The sequence below is a fragment of the Emydura macquarii genome, unplaced genomic scaffold (genome assembly GCF_026122565.2).
Source record: "Emydura macquarii macquarii isolate MOO-44397 ecotype Brisbane River unplaced genomic scaffold, CSIRO-AGI_Emac_v2 contig_2531, whole genome shotgun sequence".
Lineage (NCBI taxonomy): Eukaryota > Metazoa > Chordata > Testudines > Chelidae > Emydura > Emydura macquarii.
The window spans coordinates 2144386-2155546 of NW_027132668.1; the positions used below are offsets into that span (position 1 = coordinate 2144386).

Here is an 11161-nt window from a genome sequence, read left to right on the forward strand (position 1 = left end):
CTTAGGCAATTTTGAAAATCTTCCTATATGTTGAAAGTATTATGAGTAAATTCAAAAACAGTCATTTTGGGTTGACAGCAAGGTGGATACCTTATCTTCAGTGCCCAGTTTGTCCTTTATTTCACTGATCCATTCTGAGAAGAGAAGCTTTAATGTCCTTAAAATCAAAAGAGAAATATTTTTCTCATCTTTACTGCAGTGATTTGGATAGAAACGAAACCAAGGCCTCGAAACGCAAAGTAAACAATTCCGCTAGTTAAAGCATGAATTTCTTTCTACAGGCCTAGGTGACATTTGATACACTAAGAAATATAAGAACCTCTTTATCTAAATAGAAAGTATCACCTCTTTTCTTTTCATCATATCAAATAACATCATTCATGCCTATGATGGATTGTCTGAAAGTGTTAAAAAGTTTAAATATTTGCTTGGGAGGTTTGACGTAATCCTCAGAATTTTGAAAATTATTAATAGAATTGTACTAGCTTTATGATCCCTGGGGAAACCCCCAAACACACATTTTACTAAGCTCACAAAACTCATATCTTATTAATCAGCTTTTATATGGCAATACGTATTGTCTTTAATTAATCCTCCCATGAGTGACTTGTACTGTCCTTCTCTAGTTTCCAGAATTCTTAATATTTCTTAGATTTCATTTGTGGGTTTTCAGCTTATTCATACTCTGTCTTTGAGTCAGACATTTTAATAGCTAAGTGGTCATTGGTGTGAATCGGGGTAACTTCACTGAAATCCCAAGAGGTTGAAGTTTGTGGAACTACACCCTTTTACACCGGCTGAGGATCTGGTCCAAGGAGTCCTATTTACTTTTTTAAAGAATCAAGCTTCTAAGCACGGTATTGCAGTGAAATGATTATTTGAAATAACTGTAGAAGTGGCTGTAGCATTGAAAGGTTAGTAGTAGGTATGTTTTCAGTTATTTCAACAGCTTCACGTACAGTGGCTGATAAAAGAGAACAGAATAGGGACTCTGACATGAGAGAAATTTTCCTTCAGCCTCATTTTGTGTCACAGGAGTAACTGCTAATGCCTAGATACAGTTCAGCATTGTTATTCTGCTTGCATTGAAAGGATATATAGCAAAATATACATAAACCTAAGGCAGGGTCTCTCCTACCACAGCTGCTGTTTCCTTCTCCCGCATTCCCCACCCCATGTCCCCTGATGTCACCTCAGTGGGGCAAGGCTGATGGTGAAGACCTCTTAGCACAGTAGCTACAATCACCCATCCCCTGACAGCACCTCTGGTGGGAAAGTACAAATGTTGGGGGCCTTCTTAGTATGGCAGCTGCTTTATACCTTGGAGAGAAAGGCTTTAAAACTCACCCAGCTCTGAAGTGACGTATGGGAGGCTGGCCATAGTGGGGAGCCCCTTCAATGCAGTGGCTACAACACCCCTGCCACATATTCCCTGACATAACCTCCAGGTATGGAGCTGTGGGTGGGGTCTTCTGGGTGCATCAACTACTGCTCACTGGGGGAGGTTCTTTTAATCCCTCTACTTTTTAACATCGTATCTGGGGCATGTGTGAGAGGCTGAGGATGGGGCCCAACTACTAGCTTCTTTAATACTAATGCTATCTTTTTTTCTTTTTCTTGGCAGAACATCATCACAGCACCTACATAACAGTAGGGATTCTTGTTTTGTTGGTTATACTAGCCCTCTTGGTCATACTTCACCGGTTTTTCCGAATTGATATTGTCCTACTGTGTCGTGGGATATTTAAACCCTACACAACCCAGGATGGTGAGTAAGAATTATGCAAAACATGGGGGGAAGAAAATAAGCCAAAGAGTTAAATTGCTCTGAAGTGGTTTAATTGCATAACGGTTTATTGCATCCCATGCACTTGGGGACTGATTTGCCACTTTGTTACACCTTATAAGGCCATTTACACCCAGGTGTAAAATGGTAGCATTCTGATCTCACAGTGTTTTATGCTCACTTTGCACAAATATAATTGAATACACAATTAGAAGGGCAATGGAGAACCAGGCCCTTTATAAAATATGAAGGCGGTTTTCTAAATTTAGTACTTGAAGGGGGGGAATATTTTTGATGTACAAATACTAACCTCGAGGTGAGTTAGGTCTACCCAGGCAGCCTAACCATCTGCAGTCCCTGTGTAAAGCCCTTTGTTCCCAGGGACTGTGTAAGTGCTATCAGTGTATTATGCAAAAAAAAAAAGCACTTCAACCCAAAGAAAATCCTTGCTTGAAACATGGCACTAGGAAGGGACAGTGCAAATGTGATACATAAGACTATCAATTTTAATGGTTGTAAGGGTGCCCAGAACATACAATGGGCGCCTGTTAATAGAAGAATATCTTTTGTAAATCAAAGCAAAAAATATATTCATAAATAAGAGAGAGGTAGCCGTTTTTTAAAAGGGTCCTTTGAGAAGGCACTTTTTATTTAACAGGTAATATAAGTGATGAACTGCAGGACATAACCATTGGTGCTCTAATGCAAAACAGAATGAAAATTCATGCAAATCAACCTGTTTGTATGCACTGAGTTAATCCTGGCAAGTTTTCATTTATTGCATGCATCTTCTTTTCCATCCAACTTTATTTTACTTAAGACAATTCACTTTTCTTTTGCATGGCATCTTCTATTATATCCCAAAGCACCTTACAGAACTCATTAGTACATTTTCAGTTAAATAAAGGTTGGAGACTCAAAGATGGAAAAAGAAAATGGAGGAAACAGTGTCCCCATTTAAGAGGAAATCAAAGGAGAAAAGACCAGTCAGTCAAGGAAAGAAAGTAGATGTCAGATTGAGGAAATGGGGCAACAAACGAAACAGGGTTAAGATTAGAGGGGAGCAGGAGATGAAGGGAGAGATGTTTGAAGGAAATAAAGGGCATAACAGAGAAAATGGAGAATTTGAACTAGGCGTTGGCTGTGGCTGCAACACCACATCTTGAGTGAACAGGACCTTCATACAGATGCATGAGGTATCCTAGGAGTGAGGGGTAATTTCCACAAGTAGGAAGACTTCAAATGTGCTGTCTGGTCCCAGCATGGCAAAGGATGTTACTGGTTTATGATGCCACCAAAGGAACAAATGCTGAAAATGATATTGGATTCATGCTGTGACAGGCGTGGGTTTGTTTCATTCTAACTCGATGACCAGTATGGATTGTTGAATTTAGGGAGACAGTCTTTAGCGCTGTAAATTTTCACCTGTGCTTCAGTATTTGCAGGACTGGGGCCTAAATCATGACAACCCATGATGGTAAAACACCAACAAGATTGCTGTGTATTCTCTTTAGTTTACAAATATCCATACAATGATTTACAAGCGTCTGCTTAACAGGAAGGTCTAATTAAATCTATTTCAAAAGATTCATTTTTCTTTTCTAACTCTTGAACTAACTGCTCTTCATCCTCACTAACAGCCATGTGCTTTCCCCTTGTTTCAACTTGCAGATGGGAAGATGTACGATGCATATGTTATCTATCCCCAAAATCGCACTAATGAAGCTAATTTTGTGGAATATTTTGTTCACCAGATTTTGCCAGATGTTCTAGAAAATAAACATGGATATAAACTGTGCATTTATGGGAGAGACATCTTGCCTGGCGAAGGTAAGGATCAAAAGCTATTTTGCAGTGGATGATTTGGGAGCAGACTGTGACCCTGGTTGTGTGCTGACATTGGGAGTAAGGAATCCCTTTATGCTCTTGTGCAGGCTACTCACATCACAGGCAGCAGTGTGTCAGAGTAGTCTCTGTGGAGCTGCTACTCTCCCCGTGCACAGATGGGTAGGGAGCATGTGAGCAGGGCCAGAGGAGGTGGCTTTGTGCTGGCTGGTGTGCCAAGGAGAGTAATCTGCAGATTAGTGGCACAAATTGTTTACCACCTTTCTGAAGAAACAGGGAACTACTGGGATTGTACTTGGATCAGCTATCCTGTCCTAGTGCCCATGCCACAGCAGCTACACTTCTATTTTTAGCACGTTCGCTCAATCAGCCCCAGTGCAGGTCCGTCAGCCTGAACTGGAAATTATACCTCCAACTCTAGTACAGACATACCCAAAGGCAAAATCTACTTCATGGTCTTCTCGTGAAGGCAGTGTAACTATGCACTGTTACTTACTCAGAACTTGTGGGAAAGCCACAGTTGAACCCTGCATGAGCAGCTTTACAAGAAACTGAAAAGGCAAAAATCCCAAATTAAGAGTTCAGGATTCAGTCTCGCTGCTCTTTCTCACAATTGTATGCACACTGATGATCCCTGATGGATAACTTGCATGAGTACGGTTGTGGGATCTCACTATAGTCATTAATCAAATACTCACTGGCCATGTAAGTAAAGGACTGATGTAATCACTAGTCTTTGGAAAACTCTGAGGTAAGACTCCAGTTGACTTCAGTCCCTTAATCATTGGCATTCTCTTTCAATGAAATACAGCTGCATAGGAAAAGTCAAATGCCATGACTAGATTTAAAACAAGGGTTGGATAATTGTTGGCTGGTAATCTGAGATAGATAGATAGATAGATAGATATGAGTGATAAAATAAGGGTAATCATATCTCATTCTATAAGGCATTTTCTGTAGGGATGAAGAAAGAATTCTTTATCCAACTACTGTATACTGATGTATAATTGGTCAAATGCATAGGGGTGTCACAGGATGGGGATAGTCCCTTTTAAATGAAGTGGGTCCAGCTTCCCTGATGACCTGTCAGGTGCTCCCATCTTAGGCCCTACAAAGCGGTGGGATGACATGGGACTGAGAGGATAAGTAGAGAGCTGCAGAGACAAAAGGGAGGCTACAGAAGGGCAGCCTGGGAAAAGGCTATATGGAAAGATGAACTCCAAAAGGGGAGCCAGAAAGAGAACTGTGGGAAACTGAAAACCCCTCAGGAAAGAAGGTAGGCCCAGAGAGAGGATTGATTCAAATAGCAAAAAAAAAAAGACTGCCTCTCCTGTGATGAGAGAACATTGCCAGTTGACTGTTGGGAAGGAAACTGAGGGCTGCACCCCAGAAAAGGCGACTGAGTGCCTGAAGAACTAGGTGTGGAGAAGTAGGAGATGACAAAGGTCTGCTTTAAAGATGATGGGTTGAGTTATCTATAATGTTAATAAATAAACCAGCATTGAGGTTACTTAACAGAAAAAAGGTGTCTGTGCAGTCATTGAAGAGAAACTGAAGAGAAGTCATAATCATGACTGAACCAGTAGGTCCTTATTGGACCAGCTGAGGGCACATGTGGATGAATCCAGATGATGACAGGGGGATATCACCTTCTTCTGAAACATCAAGTATTGATCTCTGATAGTAGCAGGATCCTGGACTTTGTGAATCAATAGTCAAATCTGGTTTGACAAATCCTATGTTCCAAAATGAAATTTCCAGAATTTCAGCTCTCAGATCTTCCGTAGTATAACACCTAATTCTGCTGTGATTTTGTTAATAAACAACCACAACTATTGCATGTCTCCTTGGGGTTTGCATGTGTTTGTAGAGCAGACAGCATGCGCTTCTTGCATTAATATAGATTTGTTTGTCTATTTTGTCAACCCAATTCTGAAAGCATTCACAAAAAGCCATACCATATCCTTTAACTCTGTACACAACTTCCACTGAAACTGCGCACACAGAGAACTGCACACACAGAGTAGGAGCAAAGTATGGCTCTGTGTATGTACTGGATCAATTTTTTTCTCTCTTCAAAAAACTGGGCCATATTTTTCCATCTATTTTTAAACAGAACTTCCCATTGATAATAGAGAATTCTGCATAGAAATGATTGGGATGATATGGATCACAACATCGTTGTGTCATTCCCAGGAGTCAGAAGCAAAGGAGCTAGAGCCTGTTAATCTGACTGTACCACATGTTTGCATTCCCAAAAAGAAATGATTATGCAATTCAGAGCTGCATATAGCCAGTCAGTTCTCCATGGGATACAGTTTGAGAACCTCATTTATATAAGAACTATGGACCAAACTCAGATCTGGTATAAGCCATCGCCATTGAATTTGACCTTAGGTTTTCAAAATTGTGTAAAGCACCAAAATTAGAAATACCCTGTAAATACTGGGCACCGGTAGTTAAGAAAATCAGTATATTAAGGTTTCAAATAAAGAGAGAATTTGAAATAAAACCCTTGATTACTGAGTGCTTTTCAGCTTCTATTCCTAATGAGAGACTAATTCAGATTAAAGTGAGACAGAAGAGTCTGTAAAAGAAATCTCACAATATTGTGATTTTTTTGTGCATTATTAGATGCAGCCAATGCACTTGAAATGAGAATACAGAAGAGCAGAAGACTGATGATCATTCTAACACCACAGCTAATTCAGTGTGAGGAATTTTCTTATGACCATCAGATTGCCTTATACAGTGCTCTCATTCAGAACAATATAAAGGTGCTCCTCCTTGAAATGGATACAATCGGGGACTATGAAAACTTGCAAGAATCCCTCAGGCACATCATCAAGCAACAAGGTACCATAAAATGGAAAGAGAAGCACACAGCATGCCCACATGCATCCAACTCTAATTTTTGGAAACATGTGAGGTACCATATGCCACTGAGACACAAGCCTTCACAGCTCAACGATGCTGTGTAAATAGGAAGTTTTGTTATTTTGTCTCTTTGAGTTGTCTGCTTCTCTTTGCTTTCTGTAAATATCAAGGATATCGAGGGAGTAGTATATAGATCCTTCTTACTCTACATAAAATTTAAAAGAACAGCAACAAACCAAAAACCTCTTCCTTACTCCACCACTTTGTGAAGTAATCATGTTGTCTAACTGATGGTCCCTCTAGTCTTCATCTCCTACACTCTCCGTCTTATCATCTCACTGCATCATATCTAATACTGGGTTCTAATTCCGCAACAGATCCGTGCAGGTGGACCCTACCATCTATGTGGAGCTCCATTGACTTGTATCTGATAGCAGGATCAAAGGCTTAGTTTGTAAGCTCTTCAGTTCAGGGACTAGGACATCTTCTGCTTTTGGGAGGTTCATCACATACCATTAGATGCTACACCATTATATGCCATTATAAATAAAGTTATAATAATGAGCTAGTAATAACAAAGATATGCTTTAGATGCTGCTGCTTATGTATTTTTGAGTGCTTGGTATAGAAATGTGAAATGTGAATTAAAATAAATACATTCTTTTTATAGGTAGTGAATTTATTATCTGTGCCATGTTAAAAAAGAAATGAAAATATCACTCCAGTGTATTTTCATTGCACAGTATACATTTTTAAAATTAAACATTTTAAAGCTAAATTTACAGAAACATGATTTTAAAGAAAATTGCTACATTTTCAAAACAATCAACAAAATTGATTGCAAAAAGTTAAATATTGTGGATGTGCTTGATATTGGATTCTGAAGTAAAATGGGATACTTTGTGCATTAGATTGTTTCAGGTATCTTTTTCTCTTATTTTCATGAGAATTTGCAAGAATAATTCCAGATTCTGATCCAGCAAGATCTTTTAAAACTCAGAGAATAATCTGTGGGTTTGCTTAATTGAAAATCAAGCAATGACTTCCATCAACTCTTGCAAGAAGATAGGGGCCTCTTTTGTGTCTTTGCATATGAACATGGGAGAGAGCAAACTATGCAGAAAATAACAAGAAATTCTTACAAGCAATTGAACAAACGTGTGTTATAAGGTTCCTCACAGAAGAGCCTGAAAGAGCAGTTGATTTTTTTTCTGCATTGTTAAGAAAGGCTTTCTTGTGTGAATGGGTTTTCTTGAATGGTCAGAATGTTGGAAAGACAGCACACTTGTTTCTACCTATAAATAATAGTTTACTTCCTTTTTTAAGTAGATCTGGTTGAAAATTCTCAATGGGTTTTCAGTTTTTTGACAAAAAATCTAAATTTTCAGCTGACAATTTTGGTGAAAACTTTTTGGGGACATTTCCCCCCCCGACCAATTATATTTTACAATGTATTTGACATTAATTTGCCTTAACTGAAAAAGTACAAATTCACCATGGCTGTAGATCAGATTTCCTCTGAGTGTGTGCCTGTTTGATTGGATCACTGGCAAATTTACCCTTCCCTTCACCTAAATATCTATTTCCAAATAGAGAATCTGCTGTGCCTTGTAAAAAGATAAACTGAATCCTGCCCAAGATATCTGTCATGAATGTATCCCAATGTATGTGTTTCATTAGAATATTCAGAAAGATGTGATGGAAGAAAATAGAAACATTCATCTCTGAGAACTGATCAGGAGTCAGAGCACCACTTAGTGGATGAATGAATTATTAAATAAAGGTTAGAATTAATAGATTGCAGTCAGTGCGGACTATATCAACATAAAAAAAAATTTAATAGAATTTAATAGAGTAAATATAGCGGGCCAGTTTCTCAGCTTGTGTAAACTTAAATGCTCTATTGAAGTCAATGGAGCTACACTGATTTACATCAACTGAGGATCTGAGATAACAGACAGGGCTTTTGAAGTACTAGGTCCACTAACTCAGTAAAGAATAAGATATCCATTGCAAAAGAGAAGTTGTTTGCCTCCAAGGCATAGAAGTTATGGAATGTGATACAACTAGTTGTGCAGTCTTATCTTGGAATATGATACATATCACAATAGTGTGTTCCAGCTGAAGCAGCAACAGGTGGTAGAGATGGAGAAATGAGGAGTGACATACGGCCTTGTGAAGTCAATGGTAAAATTCCCATTGATTTCAATGGAGACAGAGTTTCACCCAAGATATCTGCTAACATGAACTGAGTTGGTTTAATAACCTGTGCTCTACAACTTACACTGTGTATCCCTTACATGTGTTAAATGTGTATAAGCCCTTTGTACAGAAACCTGTTAAACGTTCTAGGCCTGATTTACCATTGCTGTACTCCAGCTTTATACAGTTGTAACTCCATGGAGTCAGATTCAGTGGTATGATCAGGATGCTTTGCATTGTTGAGTGGCACAAAGCAGCCAGAACATACCAATGGATCTGGGCATTGATTTCACTTGAATTATGTCAGCGTAAAACTGCAGTAATGCAGTGGTGAATCACGTGCATTTTCTAATGTGTATTTTTGTATATATCACATATGTCGTGATCTAAAAACCATAAATTTGGTACTATGAAAATACAGTTTACTTTAATTCACATTATTGTGGACTGTGTTGTGCAGTAATTGATGACCAGAGAGACTGTTTTCTATGCTGAAGGTAGGTGTAACAGATGTAAATTTCATTTATGTGGTAATAGCATCCTTATTTTTCAGGTTTGGAAAAAGTTTTTAATTTTGAAGCTAATGAAATCAGCTGACCAGCAACTTTTTATAGCAGAGTTAATATACATAGGGAATTGTATGTCCCTGATCCATTCAGATGTTGAAAAAGTTTAACTCTTGTGTTAGACCCAGTTAAACAAAATGTTGTTAACCTGCACAATATTTGCTGTTTTTCTTAAAGCCTAGGCTTTGGAGAATCCTTTTCTTATGTGAGAATCTCAGCTTTTATTTATTAACTTTTTAAAAGTAAGTTTCTAGCCAACCAGATTGTGGAAAAGACAAACCTTATAGGGTCAGAAAGCAGAAGGCAAATAAAAAGAGCCCATTATTTATTATTTGTTTAAAATATCATAATTGTTAAGCCAGTGTCCTGAGTTTGGGGCCTGGTTTAGAACACCTGGGGCTGGGAACATTGCTACATCCATTTGACATAAGTTAATGCCTACTTGAGAATCAGAAATGACTGGATGCGGAGATGGGAGGACAGACTAACGGAATATCACCAAAGGCAAAGAACTGTTTTTTGTCTGTGGTCATGACTCTCGGATGTGTTGCTATTTAAGACGGAAGTTGTTTTGCAACTAAGTTCTCATATTCTAGTCTAAACAGCTAGCCCTTCTGCTTAGGGAACATTTGGGTAGAAAAGAAAAAGATTGTGTGAAAACTCATCTAAAGCAAATAACGTTCAGGAGACGTTTAATTGGGTGACCATGGCTTCCTCAGTGTTGCACATTTTTCAGTCTCAGTTTGATTTTTTGATTTTTCATGATGATCAGATCACGTTGCAGTCCTGAATAGTGGATATTTCCAATAGTCAGGTTGCTTCTCTGCTGCTGCTCAGCTCCTCTGCTCCCACAAACCACTCACAGACCTCAGCTTCACGCTCCCACCAGTGCACTTTATTTACAGGTTGTTACCAACCACCGTCAATTGACACACAGTCTGGCCTGCCTCAGAGGCATCACAGTTTCAGCCAAACTGTAGCCAAACTTTCAGACCAAAGGTAGCTCAGCCTCCTGCTGTGGCTTCTCCCTTCCAGGCTGTTCGCCCCCACCCCCCCACTTCTTTCTGAGAGTCTTGGCTAAGGAGCCTGGCAGCTGCTCCCCATTGGCCCACTCCCTGCAGGCTTACTCAGCCAGCTGCAATTCTCCCTCAGTTAGGGCTCCAGAGGCAGAGGGCCGACTCAGCCTGTTTTCACCCAGCACCCTGTCACATAAGGCAGTTGTATTCTCTGTGGACTCAGAACATTGGATTTGATTCTCCTCTCACTTACACCAGTGTAAATGAGAACTCATTGTGAGATCAAAATTGTGAATTAATGTTAATGCAGCCAAGGGTCAGATCTGTGGCGAGCGTCTGAATGATATCACAGACCCAGTCATGCTACTAACCACCTTTTACCTATTGTCATGTGTTTTTCCCAGTGCACCCATCCATACACAGATTCAGCAACAAGCACACGCTCCTGCTTGGATCCATTCGCCCAACACAGTCCATCAGTGAGCCATCCTGTCACCACCTCTCAACATCCCCTGCAGACTGAGGGTTTGGCTATACGTAGAGTTAGAGCGCAGCAAGCTGGGCTGTAAATCTACAGCTCTCCAGCAGGCTGGGCAACAACTGTCCCTGTGGAGCCTGTTACTGCAGACTAAAAATTCCTGAGTGCACTTTGAGCTACTCTGGTTTGAAACAGCAGTATGCAAAGCCCACTAGGGAACTTTTATTGCTGAGCAGCAGGGTCCACATGGCCTTTTAGTGCATGGCACACTGGAGCACTGTAGAGTTACACCCCAGCTTGCTGTGTGCTAACTTGCTGCATAAGCAAGTCCTAAATCAATCCTCTCCTACCATGTGCCACAGTCTGGTAACAACCTACATCTACTGTGACT

General features: G+C 39.7%; 1 protein-coding gene across 1 annotated transcript in view; it reads left to right on the top strand.

Annotated features, from left to right (window-relative positions):
- Positions 1–6612, top strand: part of IL1RL1 (interleukin 1 receptor like 1) — a 38654-nt gene extending 32042 nt beyond the window's left edge. Inside the window, exons 9-11 of the mRNA XM_067563524.1 lie at positions 1625–1768; positions 3458–3616; positions 6266–6612. Coding sequence (XP_067419625.1) covers positions 1625–1768; positions 3458–3616; positions 6266–6612 — 650 coding nt within the window. The remainder of the gene's footprint in view (positions 1–1624; positions 1769–3457; positions 3617–6265) is intronic.
- Positions 6613–11161: the final 4549 nt, after the last annotated feature.